This window comes from Oncorhynchus nerka, unplaced genomic scaffold (assembly GCF_034236695.1).
Source record: "Oncorhynchus nerka isolate Pitt River unplaced genomic scaffold, Oner_Uvic_2.0 unplaced_scaffold_1013, whole genome shotgun sequence".
NCBI classification, from domain to species: Eukaryota; Metazoa; Chordata; class Actinopteri; order Salmoniformes; family Salmonidae; genus Oncorhynchus; species Oncorhynchus nerka.
In genome coordinates, this window is record NW_027040284.1 from 65886 (window position 1) to 85000 (window position 19115).

A 19115-nucleotide genomic window follows, 5' to 3' on the forward strand; every position below is an offset into this window, starting at 1 on the left:
GTCATACTTCTTCAGTAGTGGAATAAAGACATCGAGAACTAGAATGTTGTAAATAAATATTGGAGTGATGTCACAAGATGATGTCAATGGTTGAATTCAACTACGACTCAAAGCTTTGTCTATTTCCCGAAGGTTGTAAGGCTTCCGTTAATAAAGAAGTAGACAAAGTCTCAGATTCTGCAATAGCCCAGTCCTTTATTCAGAGAGCGCTCTGACTTCAAAATGAGAACACAATCTTTGTATAGCACCCACACACAAATGAACTCACATCAGTAGAAACTCCACCTCTCTTTAGGTGGGCTGTATTTTTCCAAAGTTCACATACATTGTTTATCACACTTCTGCAACATGTTTCATCATCTTCTGCAAGCCTAGCCATTTCTAACAGTTTTTCTCCTCCCTAGGGTGGGGAGGCCTCTTTCCAGTTATTAGTTTCACCGTTATCACAAATCGACAGTTCAGTTGTCCTTGAATGTCTCAACTATACGCTGCTCATATTGTGAAATAGTAACACAATGGCCTAGTCTTAAAAAGTCTAGTCACACACATTATTGGATTATGACTCTAACACATTTCATACAATTATATGGTTTCAGGGTGGAATACTTTAGTCATTATCTTAAACATACACTCTATCAAGTGATGTAGGATTGTTCATAAAAATTGTTCGTAGAATAATTTTTTATATACTGCATCCATGTGCATAGGCTGCAAGTACGTTGAATTATGTTGTTTTCATGTCGTTGAAACAAGGACCTGAAAAATACATATTTTCAACCAAAACCGAACGTAGTTTGGACCTCGGGCATAGTCTTCATGTCTTTTCAATGTCATTTTGCTAGGTGGGAGAGCCCAATGTCAAAACAGTTTTACGTGTCCTAATCAATAACCAGTATGCAGAAACAGTTTGTGATATATTGACAACATCAACATGAAAATGTACTATCGACACAAACACAATAGTAATCATATTACTTTCAAAAAATGTCAACGAGCACCTTCTAAACTGCACCAAAAACACTGTTTAAACAACTGCCAATAAATCACTGATAATAATTAGGGGGGAAATCAGGTTGCACATGCGGTTGAAACTAACACAACTAAAAAAACACATGGGAGATATCTTTTACCTCACTGGTTAGACAACAAGCTGTAGAAGACAGTCAGCTACACTTTGGAGTGATGCATTTAAATGTAGGGGTCCCCAAAACTAAGAGAAACGCAACACTTATTTATCATCATTCATATCGATATGAAATCAATGGTCGCGAGAGGGGGGAGATGAGGTTGCACGTACGTTTAGAACAGTTTAAAAAACACATGGAATCTGGGAATGAAGTGTACATCACTGGACAATCTGTAGAAAACAGCTCGCTACAGTTTGAAGTGATGCATTTTGATTTAAGTGGGTTGCCAATGTAAGTGTCACGCTTTATTTGACAATCACTCTTTGTTAATGACATTAAATAGGACTCTTTAATTTCAGAGCCTGGAGTTTCCCCCTGATGAGGCTAATATCCACATCATGCTGAAATCAATAGAACAGGGGACAAACGTTTAGGGTTCTACATTGTGACATCATTAAGATACTCCTACTACAATGTTAAACATTCTACATTGTGATATTATTTCATTTAAAAAAACAACTTCATGTATGAATTTTCTGATGTTTAATCAGAGATCTTTTATCAGAGTATCTCTTGTCACATTGATCACAGCTATGACACTTCTCTCCTGTGTGTGTTCTCTGGTGTGATTTTAAACATCCTGATGAAACAAAATGCATTCCACAGTCAGAGCAATGATAAGGTTTATCTCCTGTGTGTGTTCTCTGGTGTATAGCACAACAGCTAGATGTAACAAAACTCTTCCCACATTGATCACAGCTATAAGGCTTCTCTCCTGTGTGTGTTCTCTGGTGTCTTTTCAGGCTGCCCGATGTAACAAAACTCATGCCACAATGATTACAGCTATAAGGCTTCTCTCCTGTGTGTGTTGTCTGGTGTACTTTTAAATGTCCTGTCGAAACAAAGCTCTTTCCGCAGTCAGAGCAATGGTAAGGTTTCTCTCCTGTGTGTGTTCTTTGGTGTATATTACGACTATTAGATGTAACAAATCTCTTCCCACATTGATCACAGCTATAAGGTTTCTCTCCTGTATGGATTCTCTGATGTACTATCAGGCCACCTGAGTAACTAAAATTCTTCCCACATTGATCACACCTATAAGGTTTATCTCCTGTGTGTGTTCTCTGGTGTAATTTTAAATGTCCTGACAAACCAAAACACTTCCCACAGTCAGCGCAGCTATAAGGTTTCTCTCCTGTATGGATTCTCTGATGTATTTTAAGGGCTGCTAAAGATGTGCACCTCTTCCCACAATGAGAGCAGCTATGAGATTTCTCTCCAGTGTGTATTCTCAAGTGTGATATCAGTGTGTTTGAGTGAGCAAAACTCTTCCCACATTGATGACAGCTATAAGGCTTCTCTCCTGTGTGTGTTCTCTGATGTGATTGTAAATATCCTGAGACAGCAAAACTCTTTCCACAGTCAGAGCAGTGGTAAGGTTTCTCTCCTGTGTGTTTTCTCTGGTGTATAGTCAGCTGGCTAGATGTAGTAAAACTCTTCCCACATTGATAACAGCTATTCGTTTTCTCTCCAGTGTGAATTCTCTGGTGTACTTTTAGTGAATCTAATCTTGAGTAACTCTTCCCACAGTTAGAGCAGTGGTGAGGTTTCTTCCCTCTGGGTCTCTGCTGGTGTTTGAGCCGTTCTGATGTGGACAGACTCTTCTCTGCCTCGTCAGCTTCATGACGTTGTTGAGGCTCCCCAGAGGATCCACAATAGTCACGTCTCTCTCCTGTGTGAACAACAAAGTCAGACAGATGGTTAAAGACCCACAACAGTAGAAATCTACAGTTTATTTTTGGCTAAAAGGTGATGCCCATGGTGTTGAACAACAACTTTACAACTCTAATGAATGTTTAAATGCTTTTTATAAACTTATTTGAAAATAGTCTTAACTAAAACAGTCAAGTGAGCAACAACAGCCCATATTCTGTCTTGTTTTTTTTATATATTAGTAGTATAGTGTATGTATTTAGATGCACTATTGTAAAGTGGCTGTTCCACTGGATGTCTTAAGGTGAACGCACCAATTTGTAAGTCGCTCTGGATAAGAGCGTCTGCTAAATGACTTAAATGTAATGTAAATGTAATGTAAATGTAAATGTAATGTAAATGTAAATGTAATGTAATGTAAATGTAATGTAATGTAATGTAATGTAAATGTAATGTAAATGTAAATGTAATGTAAATGTAAATGTAATGTAAATGTAATGTAATGTAAATGTAATGTAAATGTAATGATTCTACGCTATGAATAAGTTATTAAAGTTGCTGAAACCCTAAGTTAGTTATCACAAAGTCCATCTTTAATTATATATATATATATTATATTATAGTTGCTGAAACCCTAAGTTAGTTATCACAAAGTCCATCTTTAATTATATATATATATATTATATTAAAGTTGCTGAACCCCTAAGCAGTGTGCCAGGCGACTGTCGTGGAAATTTCCTCTATTTACCAAATCATACACAAGTCAGAGTTATCACAAAGTCCATCTTTAATTATATGAGCTCCATCACAACCCTGTGACTCTCAGATCAATTCAGTGTCTATCAATGAATTCTCTGAGAGTCCCCTTACACATTGCAACTGAGATCCTTTATAGCAAAGAACACACATAGCCAGACAGCATAGGCATAATTTATCGTTCAGCTTTGTCTCCTAAAACCATGTTATTTTCTCAAAACTCAGAACCATAAACCAATCCTCCATATCAACAGCCATATATCAAATCCATCCTATCTTGACAAGATCACAGAGATACATTTACTGGCACACAGACATTGTGGAGCCAAGAGATACACGCTTGACCTCTCCCCTCTCTCCGGCCCAAACAACTTAGTCTTGACAGAAAACAGATAACTGCAACCCCGCCACAGTATTATACAAAAATAACATTCTGATGAGAAGTAACTTACAAACATATGATGAATATAAAACAACTTACCTATGTTACCAACTAATTCTGATTATTCTCCAACACGACTCTTGGTCACCAATATAGGCCCCTCCAACATAGGCCCCTTTCTTGTGATTACAAAAATTGCAGCATTAAGATCTGCGTTGCTATTCACTAATTCACCAGGGGGGAAATCTCAGGGGAGGTCTCATAGGCTGCCAGCAAAAATAGCCTCCATTTCCAGGTTGCTTATGAGTCCATTTCACACTACTTTTGAATTACAATTGTAAGGTTAATTTGAAATTCCTGCTTAGTATAATGTTTGTTTCATCGTCGCAAATCAATTGCTTTATACTTAAAAAACAACAACACTTGCTCTTAGGCTGGTAGCAAAAGCTAACCAATGTCAATGAGCGTTAGCATTCAAGCTAACAACCACTATCAACTTAAAAAGCACTTGCTCTTTGGCTAGCTCTGCTACCAGCCTATGTCAATGAGCGTTAGCATTCAAGCTAACAACCACTATCACAACTTAAAAAGCGCTTGCTCTTTGGCTAGATTTGCTATCAGCCTATGTCAATGAGCGTTAGCATTCAAGCTAACAACCACTATCACAACTTAAAAAGCACTTGCTCTTTGGCTAGCTTTGCTACCAGTCAAAGTCAGTGCTTTTTAAGTTGTGATAGTGGTTGTTAGCTTGAATGCTATCACAACTTAAAACAACTAATCACAAGGTGATTAGCTCACTAAAGAACTCTAAAGCCAAAGATGTGTTTGGGATGGACTCTACCTTTCTTAAAAACTACAAAGAGTCACTCATTGGCCCCATTACTAAGGTCACCAACACATCTATTGGTCTCGGTGTGTTTCCAAGGGTATGGAAGTTAATATTAAATCAGGCGACCCTGCTGACGTGAGTAACTACAGGCCCATTAGTATACTACCTGTGGTGTCAAAGGTTGTTGAAAAGTGTGTAGCAGAACAACTGATTGCCCACCTCAACAACAGCCCCTTCACATTACACTCCATGCAGTTTGGCTTCAGAGCGAAACACTCCACAGAAACGGCCAACTGCTTTCTTCTGGAAAATGTGAAGTCCAAGATGGACAAAGGGGGTGCTGTTGGGGCTGTGTTTCTGGACCTAAGGAAGGCTTTTGATACTGTTAACCATGAGATTCTCATCACAAAATTGTCCAAGTTCAACTTTTCCCCTGATGCCTTGAGATGGATGAAATCATACCTTGAAGGCAGAACTCAGTGTGTCAGAGTGAGCAATGAGCTGTCACCCACTCGTAGCTATGATGTGGGCGTGCCCCAAGGGTCAATACTGGGGCCCCTCCTGTTCAGCCTGTACATTAATGATCTGCCTTCTGTCTGTACTGGGTCTGAAGTTCAAATGTATGCAGATGATACAGTGATATATGTGCATGCAAAGAGCAAACAACAAGCTGCACAAGAACTCACTACTGTAATGGTCCAGGTTCCAAAGTGGCTCAGTGACTCGTGTTTGCATCTCAATGTGAAAAAAAGTGTTTGCATGTTCTTCACAAAGAGGGCAACAGATGCTACTGAGCCAGATGTCTATGTGTCAGGGGAGAAGCTCCAGGTGGTATCCGATTTTAAGTACCTTGGCATCATACTTGATTCCAACCTCTCTTTTAAAAGAGCCAAACATACCCTTGTAAAATTGACCATCCTACCAATCCTCGACTTTGGCGATGTCATTTACAAAATAGCCTCCAATACCCTACTCAACAAATTGGATGCAGTCTATCACAGTGCTATCCGTTTTGTCACCAAAGCCCCATATACTACCCACCATTGCGACCTGTACGCTCTCGTTGGCTGGCCCTCGCTTCATACTCGTCGCCAAACCCACTGGCTCCATGTCATCTACAAGACCCTGCTAGGTAAAGTCCCCCCTTATCTCAGCTCGCTGGTCACCATAGCATCTCCCACCTGTAGCACACGCTCCAGCAGGTATATCTCTCTAGTCACCCCCAAAACCAATTCTTTCTTTGGCCGCCTCTCCTTCCAGTTCTCTGCTGCCAATGACTGGAACGAACTACAAAAATCTCTTAAATTGGAAACACTTATCTCCCTCACTAGCTTTAAGCACCAACTGTCAGAGCATCTTACAGATTACTGCACCTGTACATAGCCCACCTATAATTTAGCCCAAACAACTACCTCTTTCCCAACTGTATTTAATTTATTTATTTATTTTGCTCCTTTGCACCCCATTATTTTTATTTCTACTTTGCACATTCTTCCATTACAAAACTACCATTCCAGTGTTTTACTTGCTATATTGTATTTACTTTGCCACCATGGCCTTTTTTGCCTTTACCTCCCTTCTCACCTAATTTGCTCACATTGTATATAGACTTTTTTTTTTTTTTTTTTACTGTATTATTGACTGTATGTTTGTTTTACTCCATGTGTAACTCTGTGTCGTTGTATGTGTCGAACTGCTTTGCTTTATCTTGGCCAGGTCGCAATTGTAAATGAGAACTTGTTCTCAACTTGCTTACCTGGTTAAATAAAGGTGAAAAAAAAAAAGCATGTGAAAAAGGTAATTCAAATAACCAAATTCAACCTAGCTAATTTCCGATTTATACAAAATTGTTTGACTACAGAGGTAGCAAAACTGTACTTCAAATCTATGATACTCCCCCACTTAACATACTGCTTGACTAGTTGGGCCCAAGCTTGCTGTACAACATTAAAACCTATTCAGTCTGTCTACAAACAGGCTCTCAAAGTGCTTGATAGGAAGCCCAATAGCCATCATCATTGTCACATCCTTAGAAAGTATGAGCTCTTGAGTTGGGAAAATCTTGTGCAATACACCGACGCATGTCTTGTATTCAAGATCCTTAATGGCCTGGCTCCCCCTCCACTCAATATTTTTGTTAAACAGAAAACCCAGACATATGGCAGCAGATCCACAAGGTCTGCCATGAGAGGTGACTGTATAGTTCCCCTAAGGAAAAGCACCTTTAGTAATTCTGCATTCTCTGTGAGAGCTTCCCATGTCTGGAATACACTGCCATCAGACACACATAACTGCACCACATATCACACTTTCACAAAATGCTTGAAGACATGGCTAAAGGTCAATCAGATTTGTGAACATGGTCCCTAGCTGTGTGTTGCCGCTTTCCATGTTGTCTGTTGTCTGTAGCTTGTGAGGTGTGGAAACACTTTGTTGCTTTTATGAATTTTGTCTATGTTGCTCTTTTGTTCTATGTCTTGCTCTGTCTGTTGCTATGTCTTGTTCTTGTTGCTATTGTTATATTGTATTGTTTGTTCTGCCCAGGGATGTTGCTATTGTCTACTTTTATTGATTAATTGTTTTTATATTTTTTAAAAACACTTGCCCAGGGACTACCAGGTTGTCAAAATTAGCCGGCTGGCTAAAACCGGCACTTTTACTGAAACGTTGATTAATGTGTATAAAAAAATAAAAACTATCACATTTTTAAAAAACACTTGCTCTTTGGCTAGCTTTGCTACCAGCCTATGTCAATGAGCGTTAGCATTCAAGCTAACAACCACTATCACAACTTTAAAAACACTTGCTCTTTGGCTAGCTTTGCTACCAGCCTATGTCAATGAGCATTAGCATTCAAGCTAACAACCACTATCACAACTTCAAAAGGCACTTGCACATCTGAGCTGATCTTTTGTTTCAATGGAGAAAATAATAAGAAACTTCCACACTGCTCTTTATTAAGCTTTACGTATCGGCCTCAGTGGAATAACATGAGAGAAAATAAGAAACATTAGAAAGACACTGAGCAGCTCATGTTATAGACAGAAGCTACACGGCAGACCAATCCGAACTCATCTCTCGGCATGTCCAGCCCATCAATTATCTCAGCCAATCGTGGCTAGAGGAGGGAAGGTTCCTCACTTTTTCCGTTGGCTAAACCAACTAGGCTCGTAGTTTAACCATTTTATTCGTGTTTACAGATGGCATACAAGTCTGTTATTAAGGCACGTGAAAGTTCACATGTTCCAGAAGGCATTTCTGCCCCCCTCCCCTCCAAAGGCCTCTCCTGTGACTCAATGCTGAGCATGACCTCCGTGTTGCTCTGCCTCCCCTCCAAAGGCCTCTCTTGTGACTCAATGCTGAGCATGACCTCCGTGTTGCTCTCCAAAGGCCTCCCCTGTGACTCAATGCTGAGCATGACCTCCGTGTTGCCCTCCAAAGGCCTCCCCTGTGACTCAATGCTGAGCATGACCTCCGTGTTGCCCTCCAAAGGCCTCTCCTGTGACTCAATGCTGAGCATGACCTTCGTGTTGCTCCGTCAAAACCGGAGTCCGGAATAGAAAAGCTTGTTGAAAACTCCAACCTGTGTGGTTTGATCAGTTTATTCCAGTTCAGAATAATAGTTATTGTATTTTAATAGAAACAGTTCCTACTTAGACTGTGTGGTTTGATCAGTTTATTCCAGTTCAGAATAATAGTATTGTATTTTAATAGAAACAGTTCCTACTTAAGACTTTTTTTTCAACAATACTTTCCACAGTAAGATGTACAGTAGGCCTGATCATTTTTCATCTGTACTGTTACTAAGGGTTGCGAAGTTGATGATGGTGAAGACTTTGCGGATGATGATTTTGGCATATTTATGTTCCGTCACCATCTAAACAAATAATAGTCGTCTTGGACTGGCCGACCAAGAGGTCAAGAGGTCAAGGCCCTGGACCGAGGTAAGGTTGCCGTCTCCCTGGGAATTCAACACCTAGGTCCATGAACGGATTTCTCATATAAATGCATACATTCATTCATTCAGGTTACAGACCATGTAACTAGGCTTAGCACCCCTTAGACAAAGCGAGTGCAACAACATCCGTGGATTAGTTACTGGGTTGGTAACACTTGATGAAGTTCTGGATCCATACGTGTTAAGAGACGAGATAGAACTGGGATTGGAACCGGAACCAAAAGCTCCACCCTCTCCAAGTTACAGGCCAAAATGTCCGAAAGTGTAAATATGCGGAAATCATAGCCCTGGAACTAAAATGGGAGCAGTGGAAAGGCTTCACACCTAAATGTTTTATTTCATGTGATTTCAGGTGCTTAACTGGTTATAACTCTTTCCACATTGAGAAAATTAGTAAGGCTTTTCTCCTGTGTGTGTCCTCTCATGTTTTTTCTGGTTCCCTAACCCCCTAAAACTCTTGCCACAGTGGGAGCATTGGTAGGGCTTCTCTCCTGTGTGTATTCTCTTATGCTCTTTTAGGCTCACAAACACAGTAAAACTCTTTCCACACTGGGAACATTGGAAAGGCTTTTCTCCTGAGTGTGTCCTCTCATGAGCTTTTAGGTTACCTATCTGGGTAAAACTCTTTCCACACTGGGAACATTGGAAAGGCTTCTCTCCCGTGTGTATTCTCTCATGTTGCTTTAAGGTTCCTAACCACCTAAAACTCCTTCCACAGTGGGAACAGGGGTACGGCTTATCTCCAGAATGTATTCTCTCATGTTTCTTCAGGTTCCCTAAATGGGTAAAATTCTTTCCACACAGGGAGCAGTGGAAAGGCTTTTCTCCGGTGTGTTTCGTCTTATGCTCTTTAAGGTTTCGTGACGTGGTAAAAGCCTTTCCACACTGAGAGCAATGGTGTGGTTTCTCCCCTGTGTGTGTCCTTTCATGTTCCTTCAGGTTCTCTAACTGAGTAAAATTCTTTCCACAATAGGAACACTGGTAAGGCTTCACTCCAGAGTGTATTCTCTCATGCTTTTTCAGGTTCCCTAACCGGTTAAAACTCTTTCCACACTGGGAGCAGTGGTGAGGCTTCTTTCCTGTGTGTATCATTGTATGTTCTTTCAGGCTCCCTAACCGGTTAAAACCCTTTCCGCACTGGGAGCATTGGAAGGGCATTTCTCCTGTGTGTGTCCTCTCATGCTTTTTAAAATCCTGTGAACGTGAAAATATTTTTTCACACTGAAAGCATTGAAAAGGCTTTTCTCCTTTGTGTGTCCTCTCATGCTGTTTTAGGTTCTGTAACTTGGTAAAACTCTTTCCACACTGGGAGCAGTGGTGTCGTCTGGCTGGATTTGGCATCTCTGGGTCTGGTTCCCCTGATGGACTCTTCCTGTTGTGAGAGTGTGGTCTTTCTCCTGTCAAAGACAACAGATTATTTAGTTAAATACTAAACAGAGACCTGAATGAAACCTCCACATGATAAAACTGTCTTCCTAAGAGGTTTAATCCAGACTAGACCCCCCAATAAGGTCAGGTTTCAGAAAATGGCCATAATTTTCTAAAACACTTATGAGGAGGCAGTTGTATGGAACCATCACACATCATCGCTTTAATACATAAGCGATTCCACACCAGCGGAAGTGAAGTAATTGTTTTGGTATCTCAGATTGGCAATTCTCACATGTAAACTTAATTAATTACAATGAAGGGTACTTTAGAAAGAGATATTTATAATAATACGTTTTATTTATAGTCTTATTTTATCTTAATATTTAGTCTTTATATTAATCTAATCTATAAATTCATGAGAATTAAAGGTGTATTTCGGAATATAGAAATTCTCCATATAGAAATGCCCCATATAGAAAAACTCCATATAGAAATTCTCCATATAGAAATGCCCCATATAGAAATACTCCATATAGAAAAACTCCATATAGAAATACTCCATATTCCATATAGAAATACACCATATAGAAATACATCATATAGAAATACTCCATATAGAAATACTCCAGAGATCCAGAACAGTCAGCTGAGAGAATCCCAGGAGCTCAGCCAGAGAGACCGTTACACTACAGTAGCATCCAAGGGAACACACACAGGTCCCATCCAACAGAACGACATCCAGAGATCCAGAACAGTCAGCTGAGAGAATCCCAGGAGCTCAGTCAGAGAGCTATGCTGAGATATACTACAACACACACAGGTCCCATCCAACAGAACGACATCCAGAGATCCAGAACAGTCAGCTGAGAGAATCCCAGGAGCTCAGTCAGAGAGCTATGCTGAGATATACTACAACACACACAGGTCCCATCCAACAGAACGACATCCAGAGATCCAGAACAGTCAGCTGAGAGAATCCCAGGAGCTCAACCAGAGAGCTATGCTGAGATATACTACAACACACAGGGCCTGTAAACCCTGCAGCATCAGAACTTAATCAGACACATCCTGAACATCATCTGGAATCGAGTTAATCATTTAGTTGAATTCGTTTAATTGGATTCGTTTAGTTGGATTCGTTTAGTTGGATTCGTTTAGTTGGATTCATTTTCCTATTATCACACCGATCTCGACAAACCATTTCTGTATGGACCTGGATTTGTGCACTGGGGGGCATGTTCATGCTCAAACAGGAAAGGGCCTTCCCATAACTGTTGCCACAAAGATGGAAGCACAGAATCGCCTAGATAAGATAAGGGGCCCGAACCATGAAAAACAGCCCGAGACCATTATTCCTCCTCCACCAAACTTTACAGTTGGCACTATGCATTGGGGCAGGTAACGTTCTCCTGGAATCCGCTAAACACAGAATCTTCCGTCGGACTTCCAGGTGGTGTAGCGTGATTCATCACTCCAGAGAACGCGTTTCCAACTGCCCCCGGCGTCCAATGCTGACGAGCTTTACACCACTCCAGCCGACGCTTGGCATTAAGCATGGTGATCTTAGGCTTGTGTGTGGCTTCTCAGCCATGGAAACCCATTTCATGAAGCTTCCAGAGGCAGTTTGGAACTCGGTAGTCAGTGTTGCAACCGAGGACAAGACGATTTTAACGCGCTAGGCGCTTCAGCGCTTGGCAGGCCCGTTCTGTGTGCTTTGTGTGGCCTACCACTTTGCTGGCTAAGCCGTTGTTGATCCTACACGTTTCCACTTCACAATAACAGCACGTACAGTTGACCGGGGGGCAGCTCTAGCAGGGCAGAAATTTGACAAAACTGACTTGTTGGAAAGGTGGCATCCTATGACTGAGCCACGTTCTTCAGTAAGGGCATTCTACTGCCATTGGGTGTCTATGGAGATTGCATGGCTGTGTGCTTGATTTTATACACCTGTCAGCAACCAACGGGTGTAGCTGAAATAGCCTAATCCACTCATTTGAAGGGGTGTCCACATACTTTAGCATATATAGTGTAATTTCAATGCACTTTTATGATTCCAGAGAAGAGCCTTCAACTATAAGGTGCTTTTTTTGAGCTCTCCTAGCTTTGCAGTTGAGGAACTGAAGCAAGCCCAATAAGGTGCTTTTTTTGAGCTCTCCTAGCTTTGCAGTTGAGGAACTGAAGCAAGCCCAATTATCGTTTTTTGTTTGGAACACAGCCCTGCTTCCCCACCAACACACAATTACTGTTGTTGTTTACACAATCCCAAAAACATACCATTATAAATGGGGAATCTGGGTCAGGTGGGCGTCATTTGAATGCTTATTATACTGCCAAAATGGATAAGCTATAGACTACGATTTTACAGTGTTAGGCTTTCACAAGGCACTTCAGACAAACAGATTGTCATGTTTCTTCACAGAACAACAAACATGGGCTCATTCTATTCAAGACAACACAAGGTGCATTTACGGACATATTCAATCTCTCCCTATTCCAGTCTGTTGTCCCCACATGCTTCAAGATGGCCACCATTGTTCCTGTACCCAAGAAAGCTAAGGTAACTGAACTAAATGACAATGGCCCCGTAGCACTCACTTCTGTCATCATGAAGTGCTTTTAGAGACTAGTCAAGGAGCATATCACCTCCACCTACCTGACACCCTACCTGACACCTTACCCGACACCCACTTCAATTTGCTTACCGGGTCCATAGACGATGCAATCGCCATCACACTGCCCTATTCCATCTAGACCAGAGGAATACCTATGTACGAATGCTGTTCATTAACTACAGCTCAGCATTCAACACCATAGTACCCTCCAAACTCATCATTAAGCCTGAGACCCTGCGTCTCGACCCCGTCCTCTGAAACTGGGTCCTGGGCTTCCTGACGGGACGCCCCAAGGTAGGAAACAACATCTCCACTCCGCTCATCCTTAACACTGGGGTCCCACAAGGGTGCGTTCCCAGCCCCCTCCTGTACTCCCTGTTCACCCACGACTGAGTGGCCAACTCAATCATCAAGTTTGCAGACGACACAACAGTGGTAGGCTTGATTACCAACAATGACGTGACGGCCTACAGGGAGAAGGTGAGGGCCTCGGAGTGTGGTGTCAGGACAATAACCTCTCACTCAATGTCAGCAAAACAAAAGATATGATCGTGGACTTCAGGAAACAGCAGAGGGAGGAGCCCCCTCCACATCGAAGGGACAGTAGTGGAGAAGGTGGAGATTTTTAAGTTCCTCTGTGTACACATCATAGACAAACTGAAATGGTCCACCCACACAGACAGCGTGGTGAAGGCTGAACCTCAGGAAGCTGAAAAAATGTGGCTTGTCACGGAAAACCCCCACTAACTTTTACAGATGCACAATTGAGAGCATCCTGTCGGGCTGTATCACAGCCTGGTACGGCAACTGCACCGCCCTTAACTGCAAGGCTCTCCAGAGGGTGGTGCGGTCTGCACAACGCATCACCGGGGGCAAACTACCTGCCCTCCAGGACACCTACAACAACCAATGTCACAGGAAGGACAAAAACCACCTGAGCCACTGCCTGTTCCCCCCGCTATCATCCAGAAGGCGAGGTCAGTACAGGTGCATCAAAGCTGGGACAGAGAGACTGAAAAACAGCTTCTATCTCAAGGCCATCAGACTGTTAAACAGCCATCACTAACACAGAGAGGCTGCTGCCTACCTACAAACTTGATATCATTGGCCACTAATAAGTGGAACACTAGTCACTTTAATAACGGCACTTTAAGAATGTTTACATATCTGGCATTACCTATCTCATATGTATGTACTGTATCCTGTTTCCTACACTATCTATTCTACATCTCTTGCATCTTATCCTCTCTGTCACTGTTCATCCATATAATGTATATTTATAAATTCTCATCCCATTCCTTTACTAGACTGTGTGTATTAGGTTTTATTGTGGAATTTGTTAGATATTAGGTTTTAGGTTTTGTTGTGGAATTGTTAGATATTAGGTTTTGTTGTGGAATTTGTTAGATATTAGGTTTTGTTGTGGAATTTGTTAGATATGTTTTATTGTGGAATTTGTTAGATATTAGGTTTTGTTGTGGAATTGTTAGATATTAGGTTTTGTTGTGGAATTGTTAGATATTAGGTTTTGTTGTGGAATTGTTAGATATTAGGTTTTGTTGTGGAATTTGTTAGATATTAGGTTTTGTTGTGGAATTTGTTAGATATGGTTTTATTGTGGAATTTGTTAGATATTAGGTTTTGTTGTGGAATTGTTTAGATATTAGGTTTTGTTGTGGAATTGTTTAGATATTAGGTTTTGTTGTGGAATTGTTAGATATTAGGTTTTGTTGTGGAATTACCTGTTAGTTACCGCTGCACTGTTGGATATAGAAGCACAAGCATTTCACTACACTCGCAATATCATCTGCTATATCTCATATGTATATACTGTAACTCCTCTTGATGTACAGCATTCCACTCAGACATCAACTCCTCTTGATGTACAGCATTCCACTCAGACATCAACTCCTCTTGACTTACAGCATTCCACTCAGACATCAACTCCTCTTGACTTACAGCATTCCACTCAGACATCAACTCCTCTTGACTTACAGCATTCCACTCAGACATCAACTCCTCTTGACTTACAGCATTCCACTCAGACATCAACTCCTCTTGACTTACAGCATTCCACTCAGACATCAACTCCTCTTGACTTACAGCATTCCACTCAGACATCAACTCCTCTTGACTTACAGCATTCCACTCAGACATCAACTCCTCTTGACTTACAGCATTCCACTCAGACATCAACTCCTCTTGACTTACAGCATTCCACTCAGACATCAACTCCTCTTGATGTACAGCATTCCACTCAGACATCAACTCCTCTTGACTTACAGCATTCCACTCAGACATCAACTCCTCTTGATGTACAGCATTCCACTCAGACATCATCAACTCCTCTTGATGTACAGCATTCCACTCAGACATCATCAACTCCTCTTGATGTACAGCATTCCACTCAGACATCATCAACTCCTCTTGATGTACAGCATTCCACTCAGACATCATCAACTCCTCTTGATGTACAGCATTCCACTCAGACATCATCAACTCCTCTTGATGCATTCCACAGCATTCAACTCCTCTTGATGTACAGCATTCCACTCAGACATCATCAACTCCTCTTAATTTACAGCATTCCACTCAGACATCATCAACTCCTCTTGATGTACAGCATTCCACTCAGACGACCACTAATGTGCAAAAGTGGCCCCATTAGCGGGAGGGAGGGGGGCATCTTCTTGTTGTGCTCCACGCTCCAGTTTATAACGGCTGTCAGTCGAAACCCACACAGCAGAGAAAGTGAGCTCTGACTTCATGTGTATCGTGTCACTGTACAGCCACTGAGCTCTGACATCATGTATAGTGTGTTACTGTACAGCCACTGAGCTCTGACATCATGTATAGTGTGTTACTGTACAGACACTGAGCTCTGACATCATGTATAGTGTGTTACTGTACAGCCACTGAGCTCTGACATCATGTATAGCGTGTTACTGTACAGCCACTGAGCTCTGACATCATGTATAGTGTGTTACTGTACAGCCACTGAGCTCTGACATCATGTATAGTGTGTTACTGTACAGACACTGAGCTCTGACATCATGTATAGCGTGTTACTGTACAGCCACTGAGCTCTGACATCATGTATAGCGTGTTACTGTACAGCCACTGAGCGCTGACGTCATGTATAGTATGTTACTGTACAGCAACTGAGCTCTGACGTCATGTATAGCATGTTACTGTACAGCAACTGAGCTCTGACATCATGTATAGCGTGTTACTGTACAGACACTGAGCTCTGACATCATGTATAGCGTGACAAAATCTGCCATTTTCAACCCATAAACTGGATGACATATGGGCTGTGAGTGATGGAAAGGGCTACATCTCTTATCCACAATAACTTTTTTTAATAAAATAGATTTAAATGCCTTTAATGATTTGATGTCTTTCTATCAAATCAATGATTCACTCTTTTTTTCCAAATCAAAGGTTGTAAAAGTAGTCCAGACCAGTTTAGAATATTTAGTTTCTATGACAACCCATGAAAAAAGTTAGTGCAAATCAGAGATTTAAATGCATTTTTTAACGTCTTGATGTGATTCTATCAAATCAACACATTGATGCAAATCAAAAGGTTGTAAAAGTAGGCATTTAATATGTGAATATATTTTAATGTTGGAAATAAAACCAACTTTACTTCGATTACTTACTGGTGTTAATCAGATCTCCTGTCTCCTCTTCTTCTTCTTTCAATGTGACAGTTATCTCTCCCTCCACTGTATCCGCCTCCTCTTTTTTTACATCACAGATATACATATCTTTGGTAACATCCCCCTCCTCTTTCACTCTGAACTCTCCTTTCTCTTCATTCACTCTAACGTCCATCTCTTCTTCTTTCACTGTAACAGCCTCACCCTCTACTTCTATTTTAACTGCGACATCATCCTCTTCCTTCACGAGAGTTTCTTTCTCCGTCCATCCGACCTCTTCTTTAGTATGGGGGCAGTATCTTAGTGCGCTCATGGTCGAGGAAGTTAGCTAGCTAGTTAGCATTAGCGATTAGACTAGTGATAGGCAAATTTAACCAACCAGTTAGCGAACAACGTAAATATGAAATTAAATTGGGTAACTGGTAGACGTGTGTTTATAACACGATGGCTAATATACACCGAAATATTATAAAGACCTTGAATATTTCGGCGAGGTGGCTAACTGTTGTTGAAGTGTCCCGTCCCCGTCAACTAGATTATACGTCACGCTAGTAGTATCGCGAGAAAAACGAACATCGCTAACTGCTGACTAGAGTGGGTAACGCAGTTACGGAAAATATTTTATTTTCAGACAAAAAGTTTATTATAGAAGTCAATATTATATGGAAACGTACAAACAAAGAGAAGCATGTTTTGATTCATTAGTGCAGATTTTTATTGGGTGAGAATTTAAATACTAGACTACTGCACATCTGCATTTAAGATAATTTCATGTTAATTACAATATATGTTTAGGTGAATTAACAAATATGTCCATACTTCCCCCTACATGGTGTAACAATACATCATGTAGATGTATATAATGAACAGACTAGGTCTATACTGCTCCTACATGGTGTAACAATACATCATGTAGATGTATATAATGAACAGACTAGGTCTATACTGCTCCTACATGGTGTAACAATACATCATGTAGATGTATATAATGAACAGACTAGGTCTATACTGCTCCTACATGGTGTAACAATACATCATGTAGATGTATATAATGAACAGACTATACTGCTCCTACATGGTGTAACAGTACATCATGTAGATGTACACTACCAGTCAAATAGTTTTGACACACCTGCTCATTCCAGGGGTTTTCTTTCTTTTGATTATTTTCTACATTGTATAATAGTGAAGACATCAAAACAATAAAATAACACATATAGAATCATGTAGTAACCAAAAAAAAGTGTTAAACCAATCAAAATATATTTTATATTTGAGATTCTTCAAAGTAGCCACCACTTTGCCTTGATGACAGCTTTGAACACTATTGGTTTTCTCTCAACCAGCTTCACCTGGAATGCTTTTCCAACTGTCTTGAAGGAGTTCCCACATATGCTGAGCACCTGTTGGCTGCTTTTCCTTCACTTTGCGGTCCAACTCATCCCTTTTACCTTGATGACAGATTATTGTTTGTTTTTAATACACTGCTATGATCCCTCTTCAACATGAAAGGGGTGGGGCTAGCCCTTTAAATGCCCCCCATCTAGAGTCATTAGTCCTCTCTCAACCCAACCAGCATGGAACCCTAGAGATGTGTTATTGACTGTGAGTATGGACCAGTATGGAATCCTAGAGATGTGTTATTGACTGTGAGTATGGACCAATATGGAACCCTAGAGATGTGTTATTGACTGTGACTATGGAACCAGCATGGAACCCTAGAGATGTGTTATTGACTGTGAGTATGGACCAGCATGGAACCCTAGAGATGTGTTATTGACTGTGAGTATGGACCAGCATGGAACCCTAGAGATGTGTTATTGACTGTGACTATGGACCAGCATGGAACCCTAGAGATGTGTTATTGACTGTGACTATGGAACCCTAGAGATGTGTTATTGACTGTGAGTATGGACCAATATGGAACCCTAGAGATGTTTTATTGACTGTGACTATAGAACCAGCATGGAACCCTAGAGATGTGTTATTGACTGTGACTATGGAACCAGCATGGAACCCTAGAGATGTGTTATTGACTGTGACTATGGAACCCTAGAGATGTGTTATTGACTGTGAGTATGGACCAGCATGGAACCCTAGAGATGTGTTATTGACTATGACTATGGACCAGCATGGAGCCAAAGTTTGGTGGAGGAGGAATAATGGTGTGGAGCTGTTTAACAAATATGGCATAGGCAAGATACAGTAGATGGTATTGAGTGCAGTATATACAAATGAGATGAGTATGTAAACAAAGTGGCATAGATCACTAGCCACTTTAACTATGCCACTTTGTTTACATACTCATCTCATATGTATATACTGCACTCAATACCATCTACTGTATCTTGCCTATGCCGCTCTGTACCATCACTCATTCATATATCTTTATGTACATATTCTTTATCCCCTTACACTTGTGTCTCTAAGGTAGTAGTTTTGTAATTGTTAGCTAGATTACTTGTTGGTTATTACTGCATTGTCGGAACTAGAAGCACAAGCATTTCACTACACTCGCACTAACATCTGCTAACTATGTGTATGTGACAAATAAAATTTGACTTGATTTGATTTTTCATGGTTCAGGTTATGTCCCTTAGTTCCAGTGAAGGGAAATCTTAATGCTACAGCCTACAATGACTTTCTAGATGATTCTATGCTTCCATCGTTGTGGCAACAGTTATGGGAAAAGGCCCTTTCCT

The 19115-nt window shown here is 40.9% G+C and overlaps 1 protein-coding gene across 2 annotated transcripts; it reads right to left on the reverse strand.

The window, feature by feature from the left end:
* Nucleotides 1-175: 175 nt before the first annotated feature.
* Nucleotides 176-16969, reverse strand: LOC115115113 (zinc finger protein 501-like). 2 transcript variants are annotated; one of them, XM_065016338.1, is made up of 2 exons: nucleotides 16414-16969; nucleotides 176-2859 (listed from the first exon to the last, which is right to left on the reverse strand). In XM_065016338.1, exons 1-2 carry the CDS (start codon nucleotides 16724-16726, stop codon nucleotides 1649-1651), a joined length of 1524 nt encoding a protein of 507 aa, XP_064872410.1. In that variant the 5' UTR covers nucleotides 16727-16969; the 3' UTR covers nucleotides 176-1648. The 2 variants fall into 2 exon arrangements, with proteins under 2 accessions (XP_064872410.1, XP_029499457.2); XM_029643597.2 differs by lacking the exon at nucleotides 176-2859 and adding an exon at nucleotides 7744-10162.
* Between the last annotated feature and the right edge of the window lie 2146 nt (nucleotides 16970-19115).